Below are 23,888 nucleotides of genomic sequence, written 5' to 3'. Positions count from 1 at the left end.
TAATAGGGGGTATGAGGTGTGCATATGGGCGGAGCGCGCACAAATGGATGGCAGTGTTCCTCTTGGTGTGTGCGGAGGGTGGGAGGTAGGGCACGGTGGGTGCTCAGGGTTGGGGGCCACAGACTTCGAGGACCTCTTCCTATAGCTACGACACGTCTGCACTGCATGGCCAGAGACTGGAGGCAGCGCGGGAATAGCCGGGTCCCAGGGCAACCTGGCCATCTGCTGATGATCTCCCGAAGGGGATGCGGAGGAGGGCACTCTCACCCTACATCTGGTTCTGTGCCATTTTCAAGCCTTGATCCTTGCTATGGTTTTCTTTCCAGTGAATCATAGAGTTCCAATTTTTAGCCCCTTAGTGGAACGTCTGGGTGGAGCCTGGCGCTCAGGAAGGATCGCAGGTAACTCTCTGGGCCAGAATCTGCCCCTGACCCTGGTGCCCAAGCAAAGGAAGACTTCAATGATGTCTCTGTCTCCTGAGAGCATGAGAGACTGCATGAGGGTGGAAGGTTTGACCCACACCTCATAGTGGGCATTGGTATCCCCAGGAAAAAGAAGAAATAAAGACATGAGAAGAGGGTCACTGGCAACAGCCACAGCTAACGAAATTATCTGAATCCCTCTATCATTGGGCCAACCTTCCCTTTACACACTCACCCCTGCCCCTCCCCCCATGTCTAATTCTTCCTTGTCTCCCACCTTCTGTGAATCTTGCCTCATGGTGAACTAAGTCCATAGAGCATAGATGTGGCAAGGATAATAATGAAATACACATCCCAAACCATCAAAAACCTTCGCATGCAAATACCCTATGATCAAACATGTTAGTGTTTCCATAAATCTTTCGTATTTTCATGCTAAGCAAGGTGAAGAGAGATAATACATAGCCTCTGGTTAGTTTATTCTACCAAAAGCGTTTATTCCAAATTTATGAGGAAACTTTCAGCTCTCATACCACTTTTATTTTGGAATTACAGGCAAGTGGTTGTGGGTTTGGAATAGCTAACACTTATTGTGCCCTGATTGTACCTCGGGAACTGAACTAAGTTATTAACTGCATATTTTCATTTTATATTCATTACAATTGAGTGGGGCAGGTACTAATATTATTCCCATATTTTTAATGTGTGAGGAAACAGACCCAGGAGGAGAGATAATCTGCCCAAGGTCAAGCAGTCAATAAATTTGGAGTTTTGGGAACCATGTTTTAAATTTTTGAAAAATTTATACATATTCCAAAATTTCTTTTTTTTTTAAGATTTATTTTAGAGAGAGAGCAGGGAGCAGGGGCAGAGGAAGAGAGAATTTTAAGCAGACTCTTCTCTGAGCACAGAGCCTGACTCAAGGCTTGACTTCATGACCCTGAGATCATGACCTGACCCTAAATCAAGAGTCGGATGCTTAACTGACTGAGCCACCTAGGCACCCCAATAAGTTGGTACTCTTTGTAAAGAAATTTTCTCATCCTGCCCTTTTTAAATTAGTTAATTCTCTTAGAAGACACATGGACTCAAGAATCCTTCAGGATTCTTGTTTTATATGGCATATTACCATTCTTATTTTATCTAGTGTGTTATAATCCATTCCTGTCATCATTTTGTACTCATTATCCAGAGTTAACCTTTCCAAGCTAAAGTGGGCTTGGCTATGGCAGCAGTAAGGCAAGCCAAGCATTAGGGGGAGTGAGGGATGAATAATACGTAGAGCATGGAAGGTTTAGTTAGGGCAGCAAAACTATTCTGTATGATATTATAATGGTGGATACATGTGTTTAAACATTTATTAAACCCATGAAATATACACCAAGAGTAAACCCTATTGTAAGCTATGGATGTTGGGTGATGATAAGTTGTACATTGATCATTTATAACATGTACCACTGTGGTGTGGGTGTGTTTGTAGGAGGGGTTTTGCATGTGTGGGGATAGTGCACATGGGAACACTGTACTTTCCATTTATGGTATGAACCTAAAATTCCTCTAAAAACACAAGTTGGTTAATTTTTTCAAAAAAAGGGAATTGGGGGCACCTGGGTGGCTCAGTCATTTAAGTGTCTGCCTTCAGCTCAGGTCATGATCCCTGGGATTAAGCCCTCTGTTAGGCTCTTGGCTTAGTGAGGAGTCTGCTTCTTCTTCTCCCCCAAGGCTTGTGCACTCTTTCTCTTTCTTGCTCTTGCTCTCTCTCAAATAAATAAATAAATAAAATATTAAAAAAAAAAAAAAAAGGAATTGAAGGTCTAGAGAAAAGAAAGAGCATGGCAAATTGTAGAACCCAAAAGATGTTTGCTCTTCACTTAAATGAACAGGAATGGTCATGGTCTTCATTTATCTGAGCAATCTGCAGATTCATTTTTTTGTATTGGCTATGTACAAGTGAAATGCCATGACTGCACTTCTAGCTAACAAATTGATTAGGGATTTATATCTTTAAGAAAAGAAAAATAAATTCTATTACCATATCCAGGATTATTAAGTAGGGAAATCAACCAGTACAACAGACCTTTCAGAAGTCAGGGGTTACTTTTCCAATACATATATATGAATTGTAAATTCATATGTAACTCTTTTCTAAGCATTTGCTTCTGTAAAGTTAGATGACTATATCGGCTTCCCTTGCAGGTACGGGGAACCAGGGAATATTGTCTTCTTACCTTGCAGACTCCATTTGCAGAAGTTTAAAGGGCCTATAGCTTTTAAAAACAATGTGGACACCCTTCATGTGCTGGTATGGAAATATCTCTAGGATATAGTGTTAAGTAAAAAATATATAAAGTCCAAGGCTCTGAGTATGTCATGCTACCCTTTGGTTAATACAGAGGGAAAATCTTTTTTAAAAGCTTTATTTATTTAGAGAAGTGGAGTGAGGGCAGAGGGAGAGGGAGAGAAATCCTCAAGCAGACTCCCTGCTGAAGGAGGAGCAAGACATGAGAATCAATCCAAGGACCCTGAGATCATAACCTGAGCCAAAATCAATAGTTGAACCAACTTGAACCACCCAGGTGTCCTGAAGGAGGAAAATTCTAATGTATTTATTTATCTTTCCTTAAAGAAAAGCCACTCTGGCAGCCCGGTGGCTCAGCGGTTTAATGCCGCCTTCAGCCCAGGGTGTGATGTGATCCTGGAGTCCCAGGATCAAGTCCCGCATCAGGCTCCCTGCATGGATCCTGCTTCTCCCTCTGCCTGTGTCTCTGCCTCTCCCTCTCTCTCTGTGTGTGTCTCTCATGAATAAGTAAATAAAAAAATATATATATAAAAAGAAAAGCCACTCAATTGCTTACTTGTGAGTAAAAGAATAGGTAGGAAAGAAGCTTCCCATTGCTATTCTTATATCATTTTGGTTTTGTACCATATGCATTCATTTCCTATTCAAAAAAATTTTTAGTTTTGGAGTGCCTGGGTTGCTTAGTTGGTTGAGCCTCCAACTTTTGATTTTGGCACAGATCATGATCTCAAGGTCATGGGATTGAGCCCCTCTTGGGGTCTACACTGGGCATGCAGCCTGCTTAAGATTCTGTCCCTCCACTCACTTGCTGTCTCTAAAAAAAAAAAAAAAAAAAAAAAAAAAGTTTGCAAGATCAACTACATTGCTTAAAAAGACATAACTTTTCAATATTGTGAACCAGTGTTCCATTCTATCTTACTGAAATATCTATAGTGTGTCTGCTTTGTGTGAGATATTTTTAAAATTTGGGGGGATACAGCAGTGAACAGTGAACAAAAAAAGACCTTTGCCCTCATGGAGCAATACCTGGAAAGGAAAACAGAAAATAAACAATAGTTATAGTAAGTAAAGTATCAGAAGTTAATCAGTGATACATACACAAACATATACTTATTTGTAAATAATTTCAAAATTACAGAAAAGTTTCTAGACTAGCACCAAGAAACTGTATATCCTTCACACAAATTTACCAATTCCCATTTTTGTCACATTTTTTCTATCACTTTTTCCTTCCTATTATTCATCAATTTATATTTTCCTGAACCATTTAAGAGCTTCATACTTCATGTTTCATATTTTTTGTATTTTCTGAGAGCAAAGATATTATCTTACACAACCAGAGGACAATTTCTAATGTCATAGAATTTAACATTATTGGATCAAACACTAATTTAGGGTTGCTGTGAAGATATTTTATCAATATGCTTAACACCTACAATTGATTGGCTTTAAACCAAGGATTTTATTTTTTTTAACATGGGTGGGCCCTATCCAATCAGTGAAAGGGCTTTAAGGGTTTAAATAAGAGTTCCCTGAGAAAGAAATTCAGTGTCAAGACTACAGCATTAGCTTTGTCAGGAGACTTTCCAGCCCATTAGCCTACCCTCTACCTTATGGATACGGTAAAATTTGCCATGCCTCACAATCACATAAGTGAATTTCTTGAAACAAATCTCAGATACATATTACACCTACATATGTATATGCAGTACACACACACACATATATATATCATACATATAGTTATAAAAGATATGTACATGTATTTATAAAACTTACATATTACTAGTTCTCTGCAGAACTCTTAATACATTCTTCATTCCTTGATGTAATTAATAACTTATCACTATGAATCTCTCTCATCTTAGAAATATTAAATCTCAAAGGCTTTTTTCTCTTAAGATTTTATTTATTCTTGAGAGACACAGAGAGAGAGGCAGAGACATAGGCAGAGGGAGAAGTAGGCTCCCCACAGGGAGCCTGATGTGGGACTAGATCCTAGACCCTGGGATCACAACCTGAGCCAAAGGCAGATGCTCAACCACTGAGCCACCCATGTGCCCCAAGGGCATTTCTATACTCCCCAATTCCAGTGCTCAGTCTGTATGCATCCTGAAATCATCAAAGATGTATTTGATTCTTTTAGCTTCACAGTTATGAAAAAAAAATCACCAATGGTAACTTCTAAAATGTACCTCTGGGTGGACATTAGAACCCCTAATGTGAATTTGTTGGTTTCTTGACATAAACCAATTAACAAATTCAGGCTGGTCCAGAGTTCATGCTCTGTCCATTCTCTTCAATGTACATTCATTCCTCTTAAGGTCTTACCTTGTATCATGATTTGAAATAGCAGTATATGCCAACAATTCCCAAATATATGGGAGTGTCTATACAAAATAAACAAACCTTTTTTAAATTTTAAAAAGAAAGGAAGAGAGTTTTATTTAAGCTCAAATTAGGAGAGCTGTGCAATATATACAATCTTAACAACGAAAAAAATGCTCTGCATAAAAAAACATTCAGTGCAGGGTTATATATAGCTTTTTGTGTGTTTTGTTTTTTGTTTTTGTTTTTTTTTACATGAAAAGTTACAAATCAGGACACGTGGATGGCTCAGTTGGTTAAGTGTCTGCCTTTGGCTCATGTCATGATCCTAGGGTCCTGGGATGGAGTCCCACTTGGGGCTCCCTGCTACATGGGGAGTCTGCTTCTCCCTCTCCCTCTCCCCCTGCTTGTGCTCTCTCTCTTTCTCAAATAAAAATCTTTTTAAAGATTTATTTATTTATGATAGACATAGAGAGAGAGAGGCAGAAACACAGGAGGAGGGAGAAGCAGGCTCCATGCCGGGAGTCAGATGCGGGACTCGAGGATCGCGCCCTGGGCGAAAGGCAGGCGCCAAACCGCTGAGCCACCCAGGGATCCCCTCAAATAAAAATCTTTAAAAGAAGTTTCAAATTATCATGACCAAGGACATTCCAGAACGTTATAGACTTTGTCTTATGTTTTTAGTATGTGCTAAACTGTATAACTGTAATCTTATGGGAACCAGAGAGGGATTTTTTCCCCCTTTTCTTACCTTTATATTTGGAATGCTCCTTTTTAGTTATTTTTTTCAACGAAGCAGATGTGCAATGTATGCTTGGGGTAGAAATAGAGCCCATGCTTTGAGGTTTTGCCAAGTCATTTTGACCTTGGTAAATGTTAAAGTATAGCTTCCCTGGGAGCCCAAGAGCAGGGCCCACAAACATGAAAAGTTGAAAATTTCCTTTATTTTATCAAGGCTGAACTCTCTTCCAAAGTTCAGTCATTGGTTGAAATGCCTATGTAACACATGCCTTGTGGTCTCATTGCCATTTTTTTTTAAAGATTTTATTTCTTTATTCATGAGACAGAAAGAGAGGCAGAAACATAGGCAGAAGAAGAAGCAGGCTCCCTGTGGGGAGCCCAATGCAGCACTTGATCCCAGGACCCCCAGATCATGACCTGTGCCAAAGGCAGACGCTTAAATGAGCCACCCAAGCGCCCCTCATCAACATTTCAAATTGACACTGCTGGTAACCTGAGTCTTTGAGTTTCCCTCCAAGCTTCCTCTACCTGCTCCTGCCTACCTCACAGAATGGCAAATATATTTTTTAGTAATCTGGGCCCATTACAAGAGAAAGAAGTTCATTCATTATATGAAAAAGGTCCTGAGCCAAAAAAAAAAAAAAAAAAAAAGGCCCGGGAGAGTGTGCCATTTGTGAAAGGGACCTCCTTGGGAGGATTTTTTTTTTCCTTTGGGAGGATTTTTAAACTACTATTTTGTCTGCTCCCTAAGAAGAGGATCCGGGAAGGTGGCACCACAAAGGGGAAGTCACCAGGCCAGCCTCGAGTGGAGGGCGAGTTCTGTTCTTTGTATTGATCTCCATCCTGATAAACATTCCTGCCTCCCGAGCCTGAATTTCCCCAGGCACAGAATGGAGGCTCTCGCTCCTCCCCACTGGTGCTAATGAATCAGCTAGGGTTTCTCAGTTGCTTGTGCTCCTTCCCCTGAGAGGAAGACTCCCCCTGAAGACCCGCCTTGCGCTGTGAGTTACAGAGGAGGGAAACCACATTACCCAGAAGGCACCTGAGGCGGCGCAGGCCAAGACAGCCCCGGGCAGGAGTGTTTCCTTCCGCGCACGTGGGCGGGACTTCCGAGTGTTTCCCTGCCGCGGCCATTTCCCTCAGCCGATAGCACTGGGACGGCCTTGACTTGCTGAGGACTGGGCAGGTACCGCTTCTTCGGCCTTTCGTGGGTAGCGAGCCGGCAAGAAGGCTAGGACTCGCCTTCGCGTTCTGTAGGCTTCGTGACCCTGTGTAGCGGGGGTGCCTCTCCCCGGCCGCTCGCCAGGCCACGGCCTCTGCAGCGCCCTCATCCCCGCGGTTGCCACGGGCGGCGCCCCGAGTCGCGGTGCCTGTTACCTCGGGGGCGCTGCCGCTGGACTGCCACCAGTCGCCAAGTCTCCGGGGCACGCGGAGCAGAGGTGGGGCTAGCAGCGACCCCGGCGCTTGACCCCAGGGCCCGCGATGGCGGTGCCGCCGACCGGCCAGGCCCAGGTAAGTGGACGTCGGTTTCAGGGTTGCTGCTGCTCTGCGAGGGCGGAGGCCGGCCTGCAGGGGCCTGGCGTCCAGACTTCCCGCGACGCGTCTCCGCAGTCGTGTGTTGTGGCGTGCGGGGCTGGCGTGCCACCTGACCGACCTCCACGTCTGTGAGGGGGTTGGTCTCTGATTGCTCAGTAAGTTGTGGGAATGAATGATTCTTCTGTCGTTCTTACAGTGAATTCACCGCGACGCTATTCCACCTGACCTCCAGCGGGCGACCTTGGGCGTCAGGGGGGACAGCTTTGCAGACACAGAGAAGTGCATGGACAGAGGCAGACTTCGGTGGTTGTTTAGAGGTCTGGGAGGGCTGAGAAGTTGCTCTGGGTCCTCTCAGCAGCGGAGCCCCGTTGGAAGGGCGAGATCCTGCGGGTAGTTTGCAGGAGGCTCCACTCACCCTTAGCCAACAAACTTTGTGGTCAACTCCCGTGTTATATGTAGCCTTTTGTGCTCCCCCTCCCTGAGGTATCCTGGCTTCAGGGGGAAGTGGTGTCAGAGCTCAGGAAGGAAAAAGATGCCAGTGGTTCATTGTGGCACCTCCCCTTAGCTTGGGAGACCCAGAGGGCATCACTGCCGCCATTTACCCAAGGAGCTGCCACCCCCTCAGATGCCTTACCTGTGAGGAGAGTGATGAGGCTGATGCTCCTCTGTCCATGTTCACAAATATCTTGGGGGTAGATGGAAATGTTTTTAACAACAGAAACTAGGGTAGAAACTTTATAAACTCCTTACTTTAATCACTCTGATTTTGGAGGAGTACCTCGATTACTCTAAGTCTGTGCTAATTTGTGCTAATCTAAATCTCACCTCTGGTTTGTAAGATGCAAGACTTTGGGTGAATTGGTGGAGCACCCTTAGCCTATCATTGACTAGTATGGAGGTGATGAAATGTTTACCTCACAGGCTGTGGAAGAAACAATGAAAATCCCAGAACACGCAGAGCACTGGTATTTTTTGTCTAAATCTCACAACTGTTATTGGTGAAGTGGGAACTATTATTGTATTGATCCAGAAACTGAGGCTCAGAGAAATGAAGTGATGTCTTCAAGGTAACACACCTGGCAGAGTCGGGTTTCAAGAGTTTGGATGCAAGCCACAGGAGACTGACTTAAGAACTGAGAACTTGTAGTCCCTGTAACCAGGATGTGAAACCCTCAGCATGGGGCAGGCAGCTAGCAGGACCACTGAGGCTCAGGTACTGCTGTTGTTACTGATACCGTTACTATCATTATTCACTCACTCCTCTGATGTCCTAGAGCCCTTGCTGTCTGCATCTCCCAGTCCTCGCGTCATTTCCATTGTGTTGTGTGGCCTTCCAGTGGCTCCCAGGGAGGAGGCTCCTCCCATACGTTCCTATATTACATCCAGAGCATTGCCCACCTCCCCCTTGAGCCCTGCACAGAGTTTGGCCCTCAGGAGGTACTCGGTGATTCGAGCCTTGATCACTCTGCATCTTTACCAGGGATGTAGAGAGGAGCTGTGATCCCAGCCAACAGCCCCCAGGCCAATGCTGCTACCTCTGTTTGACTTTCCAGGTATCTGTGACCTTTGATGATGTGGCCGTGATATTTACCCAGGAGGAGTGGGGGCAGCTGGACCCGGCCCAGAGGACCCTGTACCAGGAGGTGATGCTGGAAAACTGTGGACTCCTGGTGTCTCTGGGTAAGTCCTCCCGACTCCTCCATGGGGGTCCTGCCACCTCCTTGTCAGAGCACCCTGTGGCTCCAGGCCTGGCTGGTCAAGAAGGCCTCTGGAGCCTTCCCCTGCCTCCTGCCTGCAGCTTCAGTCATTTTCTAGACTTATCTCTTTGTGCCTGCTCTCCTGTGTCTCTTTGGGCAAGAAATGGTTCTTCTTTGGCTCCTAGAAAGTAATGGGAGGAAAGGGGGCTGTTGGCAGAAGCCAAAGCCAGGATTCCAGCTGGGCCCTCTGAGGGGCTGATAGAGGAACTAGGAACCACCATGATTAGGTCCTGGCTTCTGGTCTCTTGTCCTGGCTTCTCTCTCTGGCTCTCTCTGCTCACAGTACTGTACACAGAAAGGTTTTTTCTGCCTCATCAGGTTGTGCCAGGACTGGCCCCCAGATTCCTCGTTTCTGCATCTTTGCATGCTTATGTTCTCTTTCTCTGTCTGCTGCTGGGCTGTGTGGGGTGTCCTTGAGACAGGGATGGCCGCCCGAGCCGGTACTTGTCAGGACCTCCCACCCCAGTGCTTGGTACACACTGGCCTCCGTCTGAGGTTCTTATTTCACATTCCAGAGAGGGAGCTGACTGTGTGAGCCTGATTGGCTCAAGTGTCCTTAGCAGGGCTGTGAGTGATGGGATATTCTCCTAGAAGAGAGTGAGTCAGGCAGGCCTCCAGAAGGCCTTTGCCTTCAGTGCCAACAGGTATTATTCTAAACAACATGATCTCGGTTATGGTGCTTCTTTGTGTTCGTGTGCCTTCGTCATTGTCACTTGTTTCCAGGGCCAAGGTCCTCTGCCACTGCAAGAGAGAAGGTAGAGTACTGCTTCCCAGCACTTGGCAGTTTTGCCCCCAGGACACATTTGGCAATGTTTGCAGCCACTTTGGGTTGTCCTGCCTGGAGTGTAGGTGGTATTGGCATCTAGTGGTTAGAGTCCAAAGGTGCCACACATATCCTTGGATGGACAAGACAGCCCCCTCACTGAAGAATTGTCCCCGCTGCAGAATCCAGAGTGCCATAGTTGAGAAACACCAGCTTAGATGCTTCTCTGCTTGAAGATAATCACCACAAGGCCCTTCAGTTGGAGGGAAAGGAGGGCTGTAATTCCAGAGCTTAGGATGAGACCTGCCTATTTTGGGAGAAATAGAATTACGTCTGTCAGTGAGAAGAGAAAGAGCAAGATTAGGAAAGTTGGATAGGTTAGTATTTCGTAACAAAATGTTTAAGAATAAAGAGGCCCCTCTGTCTTCTGCTGACCTCATCACTCACCTTCAGTGTTTTCCCTGGGCTCACTCTGCCCTGGCCATGCTGGGTGTCTAGTGATTTCCCCACACACGGACCAGCCTCTGGCCTCTGCTTGCTGTTGTGTCTGCCTGGTTGGTGTTCTTGGGCATTTCAGCCACTCACAAGGTTGCCCCTTCTGTGTAAAATGAACACCTCGCCAGCTGTGTCCTGACCACCAGATCTCGTAGAGGCCCCTCCCCGATCCCTCTCACTTTCTCTCATCATCCCGATTATAACTCTCTGTGCCCCTGGTTGTCATCCAGGGATGATGTCATCCCCCAGGGACACTGGGGCAGTGTTGTCACAGGTGGGACAGAGGTGTGCCAGGCACCTAGTGGGAGGAGACCTGGAATGCTGCCAGACATCCTTAAAATGCTCAGGACAGTTTCCTCCCTGCTTTCCTAGCAAAGCATTATCTTGACCGAAGTAATCATGCCCATGTAACCCGAATAGTTACGCCAGGTTGAGAAACTTGTTTCAGAGAGGTAGGAACACTTCATCAACTGGCATTGAGGGACACCCTGACATAATCGTTTCCTGCCTTCTGATTGTTTTTGATGACAAGTCTGGTTTTAGTGCTGAACCTTCTTCACTCCTCCTTCCCTCCAATGGTTGGTACTTTTCCCTTTAAAACAGAGTAGCCTTGAGTTTGCAGCCCTGAATGGGCAGTATGCGCTCACTGGGGCTTAACATTTGTATTCCATTGCCGAGTTTTCGTGGTGACCTGCTACCAAAGGAAGTGACTCAACGTTTCCCATTTACTGGACTGATGCAAGATTTCTTCTTTGAAGAAAATAAGAAAAATTAAATATGGGTCATGTTAGAAAGCAGTTCATAATCATCAGCACAGCTGAGATACCCTGAGCACTGACTAAGCAGGACTGTTTGGGCTTATTGGTGCTCTACTCATTTAAATTCCCACAGTATCCCACCTGTATGAGTTTGCACTTCTAAGATTTTAATTTGTAGAGATGACTTAGGGACAGGCAATACAGGGAGATTAATGCTAGTGTACGTTTTACATATTTGTATGTATGTCTTTAGCGTACGTACATATTTTGTGTGTGTACACACGCACACGCTTGAGCACACCTGTACATACATGCCTGTGTATGTGTGGTAGTTGTATGTATAAGAAAAAAATATTTTTCCTCTACTCGGCAACAGTTCTTGATATCAAAATCTTGTTTTCCACACCATGAGTTGTGACATAACTACCTGGAGTTAGCACAGATCCCACAGGTTGGGGGCTCAGTCTCCTAGGACAGCACCCCCACAGACACCCCCGCACAATCCACTTCAGATGCCAGGTTGTCACCTGTCCTGATCAACTGGCTGTAAATCAGAGATATGACCCCTTCCTCAGGGTTGATAATTTGCTAGGGTGGCTCACAAAACTCAAGAAAGCACTTCAGTATTATCTGTTACTGGGACGCCTGAGTGGCTCAGCGGTTGAGCATCTGCCTTCAGCTCAGGACATGATCCTCGGTCTGGGGATCGAGTTCCGCATCGGGCTCCCTGCAGGGAGTCTGCTTCTCCCTCTGCCTGTGTCTCTGCCTCTCTCTCTCTCTCTGTGTGTGCCTCTCATGAATAAATAAGTAAAATCTTTAAAAAAAAAAAAAGCATATTCCCTGTTTATTTAAAGGATTAAATTCAGAAACGGCTAAATGCAAGAGATGCAAAGGACAAGGTATGTAGAACAGCACACTGAGTTTCCATGGCCTCTTGGCTTGTCACTCTTCTGCCATCTTGATGCGTTAACCAATCTGGCAACCCACTGAAGCACTTTACTTGGGGCTTCTTGTTAAAGCTCCTTACATGGGCCTGACTGATGAACTCATTGGCCATTGATGATTGAACTCCTTCTCCAGCCCTTCTTGCCTCCACAGAAGTTAAGCGATAGAACAGATTTTCTAGCGTTCTAATCACATGATTGCTTTCCCTGGCCCCTCCTCCTCAGGAGTTTTTTAAAAGTCACCTCAGGAACAAAATAGAATTCCTAATGCAAGAAAGCAAAAAGGTCCTGTGTCTAATTTCGTCTTAGGAGAGGCCGTCCATGGACATCTGCTGGGGTTGCAAGTTTTAGCCAGAGGGGGTGGAGTTGTCTTCACCATGAGTTGCCAGTGTGGGACCATGTTGTCTGGTTGTGTGACCATGGTATCCATTGCAAGTTGATGGGGTCCTCAGCTTTTGCCATGTTTGGTTGAAACAGTGTGTTAATGTGAGGTGTGAGTTGGCCAAGAGGCTTCTTATTAAGGCAAGAGAGAGACCCATTTAGGGGTTTGTCATATTGGGATTTGGAAAGGAGTTATTTGAAGCAACCCTTATGTCTTTTACTTAAACCAGGTTTTGGAGGCATGTTTGGGGCATGAAAGTTCTGTGGAATATCTCTTCCCAGAGCCTAGCCTTGCATAATTCGAGAAGTGAAATGTGTGTGTCTTACAGTATTGTCTGCAACTCTGAAGGGAGTAAGGAATACAAGTGCCTTGTATTGTGGCCCTTTTATGTGTAGAGATGTGTGGTTTTGATTTTTGTTTGGGGTGTCTGTGAGACAAGAGAGTCTTAAGAGTTCTTTACCCCAAAGGAGACCATTTTTAGGCAGTGGCTCAACAGTTTATAATGAATTTGGAGATGGGACCATTTGTTCATCAGTGCTAAGATACCCCGCCCCCCCGAAGTTTGGCCCAGTAATGTTTCTTAGATCCATTTTTTATTTAGAACATTCTGGCTAAGAGATAGAAAGCAGCAGCATTCCATTGGTCTCTATCATGTGTGATGGATAGTGGCATCCTTCTTCTGGTTCATGAACTCCTGTAACTGTTCTCTCTGTTAAACTCAGAGGGCTTTCCAGGTAGCCAAAGGGCCTGGAGGAGGGCTGGCCCTCTCCAACACCAAAGCATCTGGCAAGGGACAGAGGATGGGAGAAGCTGCCACCTCCTACAAGTGGAGTTCTGCCAGAGGGCCCAGATTGGGTTCCGTTCTGTCTTACAGAGTCCTCAGTAGCTGTGCTGAGCTCGTGCTGTTAACAATATTTTGAGTAGACCTTAGTCTTTGTTGGCAAGAACCCCATTTAAGGTGGACTGATTTGTAACTAACAGTACCAGTGAGATAAACTTTATAAACGAGCCCCCAAATAATACTAAGTGTAGTATTAGCTGAAACTAAACTATCTCTAATATTAGTATTAGAGATGTTGGATTTGTGTGTCCGTAATGAATGTGTGGAATGAATTTCCTCAGACACGGTTGTCATCGATGTGCCGTCATAGCTGTGCTACTGGAGGAAGGTAGGTGCAGTGAAGATCTTGTCTGCAGAGATCATGTGCAGCGGCAGAGCTGTGGAGCCACGCTCACAGGGCAGCCTGGGGAAGAAGTGTTCACCTTCGGGGTAGAGGCTGGCTGGCTGAGAAGTTGTCCAAACAGGTGCTGAACAGAACAGGGTCAGCCAGATCTGTAAGCCCAGAACAATCACCGGGTTGTTGACTGGATAATGTTATTGATTTATTCATATGGGGTATTGGGTGTGTGGATTGTGTGAACCAGCTCTGGCTGCTTAAACAACAGCTTTATTTTCACGTCATTCTGGAGACTGGAAGTCTCAGACCCAAGGTGCTGGCAGACAGATGATGATCTCTTCCTGGCTGCCACCTTTGTGCTGTGTCCTCACATGGCCTTTCCTCTGGCTTTTAAGGTCACCAGTCCTACCAGATTGGGGCCACATCCCCGTGACCTCATTTAATGTTAATTACCTCCCTACAGGCCCTTTCTCCATGTGTGAGCACATAGTAATGACACCTAGGGGCAGGCACACTCAGTGCAGCAGGAGCCCTCCTGGATGGGCCACCCTGTTAAGATTGTTGGAACCCACTGTGAAGTGCTTTTATTGGCCCCGGGGTTAATAACAGACACAACTAGGCTGTCAAACGGAGAAGTAGTGTGGCAGTCATTCCTTTTTTGATTAGCTTTTATGTGAAGTGTTACTCTCTGGAGTCTCTTTTCCAGCTTCCATTGGGCCTTTCACTATCTTAACTGCTTTTTGTGGGTCCCATTGTACCGAGTCCAATTAAGCACCAAAAATTTACTTAATTGTGTCAGAGCATCCTTGCCCAAAGTGGGGTATTTTAGGACAGTGGTACTCTGAGTAGTGGAAGTATAGGTGAGTCTATAGTTAGAGTGAGACATACCTATTTTTCCCCTGTATTTAGCTACTTTTTCAGTTTGGGCAGAGCAATATTTAAATTTAGCGGAATCTCCAGGTATAACTATGATTTGAGCCCCAGTTTTGATTAAATTTATGAAGTTTTGTCAGTTGGTACAATTTAGCAAATTCTGAAGTTAATTCAGAACCTGTATTGTGGAGTCAGAAAAGTCTGTCAGTGCCGTGTTTTGTTTTGGTGATACAATTTTTTTTGGAATATAAGTTTTGTTATGCTGTACATAGTTATTATATGTAATTTATCATATATGTTTTTAATATATAAATTTTGCATTTCCCATTGGGTCAAATTATAGACAGCGTTTTATTTTATTTATTTTTTGTATATTTTTTTATTGGAGTTAGATTTGCCAACATACAGTATAGCACTCAGTGCTCATCCCGTCAAGTGCCCCCCTCAGTGCCCATCACCCAGTCACCCCATCCCCCCCGCCCATGTCCCCTTCCACTACCCCTTGTTCGTTTCCCAGAGTTAGAGGAGTCTCTCATGTTTTTATAGACAGTGTTTTAGTTCTATGTCTTACTTAGTTCTCTTTTATTTTTTCCTCTCTTTCTAGGAGTTTGTTTTTATTACTATTTTTAAGTCATTAAATAGTTTAGAATGAGTATTATATTTTCTAGACCCGGTATTTCTTTGGTACATAAGTTCTAAAGTAGACCCCCCTCCTTTTTCTCTTGGGGCTTTAGCTTCCTGAAGCCCCATACTGACTTTGTCTCCTGCTGGTGAGAGGAGTGGGGGAGGTCCTGGGGCCTCTGGGCAGCAGCCTCCCTGAGATGGGCCCTGGTCTACAGCATAATTGTTTTTGTCACCTCTCTTGTCTCTGGTCATTTTTCTTTTCTTTGGATATTTACCTGATAAGCTTCTGGCAGTCCCAGGGGCTGGAGCTTACCTCTAGGGCAGCGGTGGTGGTGGCATCAGTATCCTGATTGTGTCAGTTTGGTTTTAAGGAGGAGACGCGTGACATGCCAGTGGGCAGCAGCAGTCAGGAGTCCCCAAACTCATTGGCCAGGGGTTGTAAAGCCTGGAAACATCCTGAGGTATCTTAAGAGGGAGCAGGAACAAGATATTCCATAACGTTTTTCCCTCCATTTTATATTGAACCCCGGGTCTCCACGAATGGGGTCTTTTATTCCTTGCTGGATTGAGAGTCAGACTACAACAGTTAGGTAAGTGACGAATGGGAGATTTGTCCTCGAAGCAATTTAAGCCTGTTGTGCCATGGTGTCTGAGGCGGGTGCCCCATACTCTGTTGGCAGTAGGTCCCTTATATCACAGGGAGCATGACTCCTGATGGCTGAAGGGAGAGCTTACTCCCTTTCCACTGCCTTATCACCAGACCCTGTCCTGAGTGGGTAGCAGATGTGAGCGAGATTTGCTCAGTGACAACTGATAATCTTGGGCTGTGGTTCAGGATCTTCCAGAGCAGCCTTCTGTGGGTCCTGGTGCCTCTACCCTTGACTCCTTACAGAGTGCTGTGTCGTCTTCCCCTGCATCTGTGTTTGGCTACATGTGACAGAGCAGCTCAGTCTTCATCCTGAAGGAAATTTATTATCTCACAATGGTGGGTGATAACCCAGCTGTGGGTTTCTTTACTTCCTCTCTGTGTTCTAGATCTTATAGGCAGGTTCCCTCACAAAAGTCCTGGGATGCTGACAGACTACAGGAGCAGCAGATCCCCTTACTCAGCCATCCTGGAATAAAGCTTTCTAAAGTTGCACACCTCTAACTGTTGGTGATTGAGTTATGCCACTTGCAGGTTGGTAGAGACTGGTTTGTCAACCTTCCTTTAACGCCAGAATCATCTGGGGAGGTTTTAAAATCTACCGATATCCAGGCCTCACCAGAAATTTCCTTTCAGTTGGACATGAACCCGACATCGCAGGAGATGTTGACGCACACATGGTTTGAGACTCACTTACCTGGGTTAATTAGAAAATATTTTCTGGGAGGGGAGGGGGTCATATTCCCTGGGATTCTGTGTGCTGGCAGTCAGAGGGAATAGGTGCTGTCTACACAGCCAGCACTACTGTCTAAAGTCTTTGAATCCCAACACTGGACTTTGTGCCTGTTTCCAGGTGATAGGTTAGTATTTTGTTTGTGTGGATGGGGGTAGCTTCATTCCCGGGTCATATCCACATTCTGAAATCCCAGACTAGATTGAGAGGTTTTATTTCTTTTTCACAAAAATCCTAGTGTCGTCTTTCTTTGTCTGTGAACAGGGTGTCCTGTTCCTAGACCTGAGCTGCTCTACCAGCTGAAGCACGGGCAGGAGCTATGGATGGTGAAGAAGGACCTGTGTCAAAGCACCTATCCAGGTAGGAGCCAAGATGTGGGCAGATGGGAGACCCTGCAGGCTGGAGACTGGGAGGAGACCACCAGCCCTGGTCCCCTGGGGAAGCTTCCTGTTCTGGCCTCTTTGGTGGTTTGGAAGCCATGGAGCCCTTTAACCCAGAGTCAGTGTGCCCACTAAGGGACCATAATGTTGGTTGTTCCTTCCACCTTCCAAGTTTCAGTGAATGGTCCTGCCACTCAAGCAGGTTAGAGGCTGGATACAGCCTCAGAGAATTCCTTACACCTCCACCTCCCTCAGTCCCTCATCCAGCCATTCCCCAGATCCTGTCCGTTTCACATCCTGTACATCTCCTGAATGCATCAGTTGCACTACCTCCATCAGAGCCATCCCCATACTCGACCCACGCTCCCATCTTCTCTCTGGGAGATGCTGCTAGTCTCATAACCTGTCTCTGCATCTGCTTGGTGCCTCTAGTCAGCTCCGTGTCCTGCATGAGCTAGCCCAGGTGCTCAGACTTTGTCCCAGATGCTGACCCAGTCGTGGATGTCTCCGTATATGACCCCTAAGGTGTCAGCAGGTCTTTATGTTGAAAGCACAGTCCGCCACCTCTATTGCTTGATCCTCCACCCCACCACCCTCATTCGGGCTCTCGTGTCTGCAGCTTCCCCTTCCATCTAGCGGGAGGGGTCTTGCTCCTGGCCCTGGCCAGTCCCTTAACCAGAGTCTAGAGCACACCTTTTCAGGAAAATGTTTTCTTCATTTATACTCTTCTTTTTTTTTTTTTTTTTTTTTTTTTTAATTTTTATTTATTTATGATTGTCACAGAGAGAGAGAGAGAGAGAGGCAGAGACATAGGCAGAAGGAGAAGTAGGTTCCATGCACCGGGAGCCCGATGTGGGATTCGATCCCGGGTCTCCAGGATCGCGCCCTGAGCCAAAGGCAGGCACTAAACCGCTGCGCCACCCAGGGATCCCTATACTCTTATTTCTTGTGTAATGTAACTTCATCCTTTCTCCACTCAACCCGCATGCTCTTGATTGTAGGGATTTTTTTTGTATCTTCCTTATACTTACCTCATCAGTTAATAGGTGCTGCAGATATAATTTTCTACTTTTCAATATTGTTTTTTCACTCCTTTAAAGTACGTTTTATTGAATAGAGGTCTTATTTCAGTGTAATTTATGCCATTTCTTATATAAATAATGATTTTGTCTTGTATAAAAATCTTGCTTTATCCCCAACATCAAAAAGATACTCTTGAGGGGATTCCTGGGTGGCTCAGAGGTTTAGCTCCTGCTTTGGCCCAGGGCACAATCCTAGAGTCCCAGGATCAAAGCCTGCATCAGCCTCCTGCATGGAGCCTGCTTCTCCCTCTGCCTGTGTCTCTTCCTGTTTCTCTCATTCATAAATGAATGAATGAATGAATGAATGAATGAATATTTAAAAACAAACAAAAAGATACTGGTGTTTATTTTATGCTAATAGTTTTTAAACTTTTGTTTTGTTGAGTAATGATTGACATACATGCAGGTTTCCCCACTATGAGAAAGTAGAGCATTCCTGTTAAACTTCTCATTAGCGGAAATCGCATTAATGTTAGGAGAAATTACCATTAATTTATATGGAAAATGTTCTGACCATTCGTGGACTCTAAATAATTTTTCTTAGAGTTTTCTGATACCTTTCACCATCTTGCTAACATATTCACAAAATAAATTGAGATGAAAGTTCAGATGCTCACACAGTTCAAGTCTGTGGTGGCTTGATGTTGAGTGTAGTTTTGGTGAAAGAGCTGCCCCTGGTGCATGCTGCCTCTAACAACTTGCTGCAAAACAGATAATAATAATAATGCTGAGCATTATTTTTGTTTTTTGTCGTTTTTCATAAAAGTGAAAATCTAATTTCTTTCAGTTGTAAAAACAGGTGCTTATGTAGGTCTAAAATTAAAAAGGAAAAAATTGGTCTTGTGAGAACTGTAATGATTTACTCTCTTCACTCTCTTGCACATCATAACAGCAATGTTAGCTTGTGTTTCTTGTGTTTTATATTACATTCCTAGTACTGGAGTGTAACTAGAAGTTTATACTTTTCAGCTCACTTTTCTCCAACTCCCCTATCTGCCACATTAAATTCTTCATTGATAGAGTTCTTCTTTGATGTCTTTAAGTATAGTATTCTCATTTTCTTGTCTAGATCATGTGTATTTTGTGAGTTTTTTCATCAGTGTGCTCCTCAGGCAAACCAGACTCATTATGTCTAGTCCAGTCCTGCTCACCTCCTGCTTATGAGCCTTGTCCTGGGAGGTCTCACTGTCACTCCCATCAGAACCTTAGGAATTCTGTTCCCTTCTCTCCTACCCATTCCTGAATCCTTATTAGTATCCTCTTCATGTGGTCAGTCCCTTTGTACATTCTGTCTCCTTAGGCTACTCTGCCCTTTGTACTTTGTCTTTTGTAGCAGTTCCTTTTATACCAGTGGAAGTCGTCACATCATGGGCACCTCCTATTGGAAAACTCTTTGATAACTTTCTACACAGTTAGCCAGGCAAGCTCAAGGCTAAGAACACAGAACTCCAAAGACTGTCAGGTCTGCCCAGGTCATCCAAAACCACTGAAATTTCAGAGATTTCCCAAAACTACTCTCAGGTGGAAAAACTCAAAAAACTTCTTAAAGTCTATTAAAGTATATACTCTCAATCATGTTTGTTACAGACAAAGGTACAACTTAGAAGAGGGGCCAGAAGTATTCCAAATAGAAGATTCCCATGTCTTTGGTGACTTGTTACCTGCTGGCTGGCATCCATGTGTGACAATAAGTGCATGGATATTACCAACCCAGGAAATTGGCCAGAGCCTCAGTATCCAGACTTACTGAGCTTTCATTGCATAAGCGTGACTGATTGAATCATTGCCAATGGGACTCTGTCTCTAACCCTTTTTTTCCTTTCTAGAGGTGCAGGTGATATCTCGTGGCTCAAAGCCCCAACTTTCTAATTATACAGTTGGTTTTTCTGATGTGGCCAGACCTTACTCTGAATCATCTTCTTTAATATAAACTGTATAGCCATGATGAGTTATGTGTTGTCATGAATTATCAGATATATTCCTACATGCCCACCGTAAATAACAAAGATGATATATCTATCACTCTGGAAGTATGCAGGGTATAGAAGTTACTTCCTTAGAGCTGGAACAAAGACCAAACTTCTTTTAGGGGAGAATTAATCTTGGATTACTTTCTCTCTTCTATCAGGGCTACATTAGGCCCTTTCCTACTGTTCTTATAGCAGTATCCTTGCCAACAGGAAGTAAAACATACAGCATTATTGTTAGTCTTTCCAGCTGCATCCAGTGTGGAAATGTAGTGGTGTCTCCACTTCAGACCCCTTGTCCTATCACCTAGCTTCTCCTGGGTCTCCCTTTCATGGTATCAGCAGTCCAAGGTTCAGGGCATAAAAAGAAATTGGAATCCTTAGATTCAGAGGTAATAATACATAACAGAGACAGGCACTATTTTCACCTATATTTTTCTCACTGAAATGCTGATTTTGGGTTTTTTTTTTCTATGTTGTCATAACTAACAGGCCATTTTGTGTATTGGGTTTCTTTCAGGTGACAAGGGAAAACCCAAGACCATAGAACTTACCACTTGTGAACCAGCCCTGAATAAGTCCCCTGAGGGGCCCTTATTCCAGGAACTAAAACAGGGAGACCCAGGGAACTTCCAGCTGAGCCAAACCAACGATCAGGGTGGCCCATCAGAAATGCAGGAAGGACACTTGAGACCAGGGTTAGAACCCCAGAGGGAGAAGCTCCCTGAGAAAACAAGCCCTGAACATGATGGTTTAGGGATAGCTGATGGTGTATGTACTGTCCATAACCATGACTCATGTGGATCAGGTAAAGATTCCATGATTCAGGAAGAGGAAAATACGTTTAAGTGCAATGAATGTGGGAAAACTTTTAATAAGAAGCACCTTCTTGCCGGACATGAAAAGATTCACTCTGGAGTAAAGCCCTATGAATGCACTGAGTGTGGGAAAACATTTATTAAGAGCACTCACCTCCTCCAGCACCACATGATCCACACAGGGGAGAGGCCCTACGAGTGCATGGAGTGTGGGAAGGCCTTCAACCGCAAGTCCTACCTTACACAACACCAGCGGATTCACAGTGGAGAGAAGCCTTATAAGTGTAATGAATGTGGAAAGGCCTTCACCCACCGCTCCAATTTTGTCTTGCATAAGAGGAGACACAGTGGAGAGAAATCCTTTGTGTGCAAAGAATGTGGGCAAGTCTTTCGACATAGGCCAGGATTCCTTCGACATCACATCATCCACAGTGCCGAGAATCCCTATGAATGTTTTGAGTGTGGCAAGGTCTTCAAACATAAGTCATACCTTGTGTGGCACCAGCAGACTCACACCGGAGAGAAGCCCTATGAATGCAGTGAGTGTGGGAAAGCCTTCTGTGAGAGTGCAGCCCTCATTCACCACTATGTCATCCACACTGGGGAGAAGCCCTTTGAGTGCCTAGAGTGTGGGAAAGCCTTCAACCACAGGTCCTACCTCAAGAGGCATCAGAGAATTCACACTGGGGAGAAGCCTTTTGTGTGCACTGAATGTGGAAGGGCCTTCACCCACTGCTCTACTTTCATCCTGCATAAAAGGGCCCACACTGGAGAAAAACCCTTTGAGTGCAAAGAGTGTGGGAAAGCCTTTAGCACTAGAAAAGACCTCATTCGACACTTTAGCATCCACACTGGGGAGAAGCCCTTTGAGTGCTCAGAGTGTGGAAAGGCCTTCAACCGCCGCTCAGGGCTCACAAGGCACCAGCGGATTCACAGTGGAGAGAAGCCCTACGAGTGCATGGAATGTGGGAAATCCTTCTGCTGGAGCACAAACCTCATTCGACATGCTATTATCCACACTGGGGAGAAGCCCTATAAGTGCAGTGAGTGTGGAAAAGCCTTTAGTCGCAGCTCCTCCCTCACTCAGCATCAGAGGATTCATACTGGGAGAAAGCCTGTCAGTGCAACGGAAGTGGAAAGAGCCTTCACCAGTGGGCAATCCTCAGTCACCCTACGAGAACTGCTTTTGGGGAAGGACTTCTTGAATGTAACCACTGAGGAGAACCTTTTGCCAGAGAAAACATCAACTACAGCATCTGATCGGACATACCAAAGAGAAACCTCCCAAGTATCTTCACTTTGAGAAGATCTTCCATCCCAGACCATCAGTAGTCCTGTAGAGATGCATTTTAGAGGTTGACCCAGCCCAGAGCCTTACTGTACATCTGAGAATTCATTTGTGAGGGAGAGAGCAGCGTTTATTGTGCACGGAGTAAAACCTTCAGCTACATGTTTCTCCTTAGTTTACACTGCAGTAATACCTCAGGAATTTTTGTTAAAAGAAGGTGGAGATATAGAACAGCAAATGAAATGAAAAACTTTTGAGACTTCTCTGTCAAGCTTATAGCACTTTGTCATGGATTCTTTAGTTTACTTGGGGTCAGGGGATGTTTCAGAGGCAGTGAGCCTTGACCACCCTGTATGTGTCATGTATATACATTCATTGCTGTCCAGTGTCAGAAGAGTTAGACAGTTGCAGACAGGTATTAAAATGATAAGTATACATATAAAAACAGCACATTTTATTGCATTAGTTAAGACTTTAAAGCTTACATATTCAGAAAACAAACTGTTCTTTATATGGTTTTAAACATGAAACAGACTTTTCCAGAATTGTTTTTGATCCAATTTATTTAATTTCTGTAGCTATATGGTAAATCTCAAAATTGGGTAAAGTGATTCCTCTCTCTTTATTCTTATTTAAATTGATTTAGTTTTCTGTAGTTCCTTTGACTTCTCTTATAAATCGTAGGATGCAAAAAATCTTGCATTTTTATAGGAATTGGTTGAAATCTGTAGATCTATTTGTTGAAAAGCAGCATCATGAACACTGAAAAATGATATACACTTCAGTTATTTAAGTAATTCTTGATATTTCACTACTGTTTTATAATTTTTAGCATACAGAGCCTGTACATTTTTGTTAAGAGTTCTATCTAGGGTTTTTTGGTTTTTTTGTTTTTGTTTTGAGTGATGGTGTTGATTTTTACACTTATTTTTCCATATGGTCTTTAGTAGTACACAGAAAGATAATTGTTTTTTGGAGTGATATTTTGGCATCCTGCAACCATACTGAACTCACATTATTTGTAGCCATTTCTTTGGGTAGAATCCTCAGGCTTTTCTGCAAAGATATGTCAGCTGCATAAGAGTCTTACTTTTTTTTCCTTCCTATCTGTATTATGTTACTTTCTTTTCTTACTGCACTAGTGGGCCTTCCAACATGATGTTGAATAGGAGTAATAAGAAAGAATGCCCTTGACTGATCCCTCATATTAGGAGGAAAATGTTCAGGTTTTCATTAGGTAGATATGATGTTAGTTGAAGTATTTTTATCCAAAGTTTTCTTATCAAGTTTAGAAAATTTCCATCTATTCTTAATTTGCTGAGATTTTTGTTATTATGAATGAGTGTTAGATGTTGTCAAATACTTTGCCTCCATCAATTGATGTGATCATCTGATTTCTATAGCCTGTTGATATAATGTATTATATTGACTAGTTTTAAATATTGAACCAGCCTTGCATCCTTGGAATAAATCCCATTTGGTTGAAGTGTATGAATTTTTTTTGCATATCAGATATTAAAACATTCCATTTGATTGTATTTTGTTGAGGAAGTTTTCCTCTAATTTCTTTTTTTTTTTTTTTTTTTTTTAAGATTTTGTTTATTTATTCGTGAGAGGCAGAGACATAGGCAGAGGGAGAAGCAGGCACCTCACGGGGAGCCCGATGCAGACTCGATCCTGGACCCCTGGGATCATGCCCCGAGCTGAAGGCAGACGCTCAACCACTGTGCCACACAGGCGTCCTTCTAATTTCTTGAATTCAGAATAATTTTGATGTTGGATACATTTGATAGTTTGAACTTTGTCCTGTTCGAGGAATTGTTCGTTCTTTCTTTCTTTCTTTCTTTCTTTCTTTCTTTCTTTCTTTCTTTCTT

General features: G+C 44.2%; 1 protein-coding gene across 3 annotated transcripts; it reads left to right on the top strand.

The window, feature by feature from the left end:
* Positions 1-6,900: 6,900 nt before the first annotated feature.
* On the top strand, positions 6,901-23,500 carry LOC140631940 (uncharacterized). Of its 3 annotated transcripts, XM_072823413.1 has the most exons (5): positions 6,901-7,302; positions 8,357-8,539; positions 8,880-9,006; positions 16,744-16,839; positions 20,429-23,500. In XM_072823413.1, exons 2-5 carry the CDS (start codon positions 8,504-8,506, stop codon positions 22,027-22,029), a joined length of 1,860 nt encoding a protein of 619 aa, XP_072679514.1. In that variant the 5' UTR covers positions 6,901-7,302; positions 8,357-8,503; the 3' UTR covers positions 22,030-23,500. The 3 variants fall into 3 exon arrangements, with proteins under 3 accessions (XP_072679514.1, XP_072679596.1, XP_072679677.1); XM_072823495.1 differs by lacking the exon at positions 8,357-8,539; XM_072823576.1 differs by lacking the exons at positions 6,901-7,302; positions 8,357-8,539 and adding an exon at positions 16,136-16,280 and having other exon boundaries at positions 8,895-9,006.
* Positions 23,501-23,888: the final 388 nt, after the last annotated feature.

This window comes from Canis lupus, chromosome 1 (assembly GCF_048164855.1).
Source record: "Canis lupus baileyi chromosome 1, mCanLup2.hap1, whole genome shotgun sequence".
NCBI classification, from domain to species: domain Eukaryota; kingdom Metazoa; phylum Chordata; class Mammalia; order Carnivora; family Canidae; genus Canis; species Canis lupus.
Note: the sequence above shows the minus strand (reverse complement) of the source record. Positions and strands in the feature narration are given on the sequence as shown.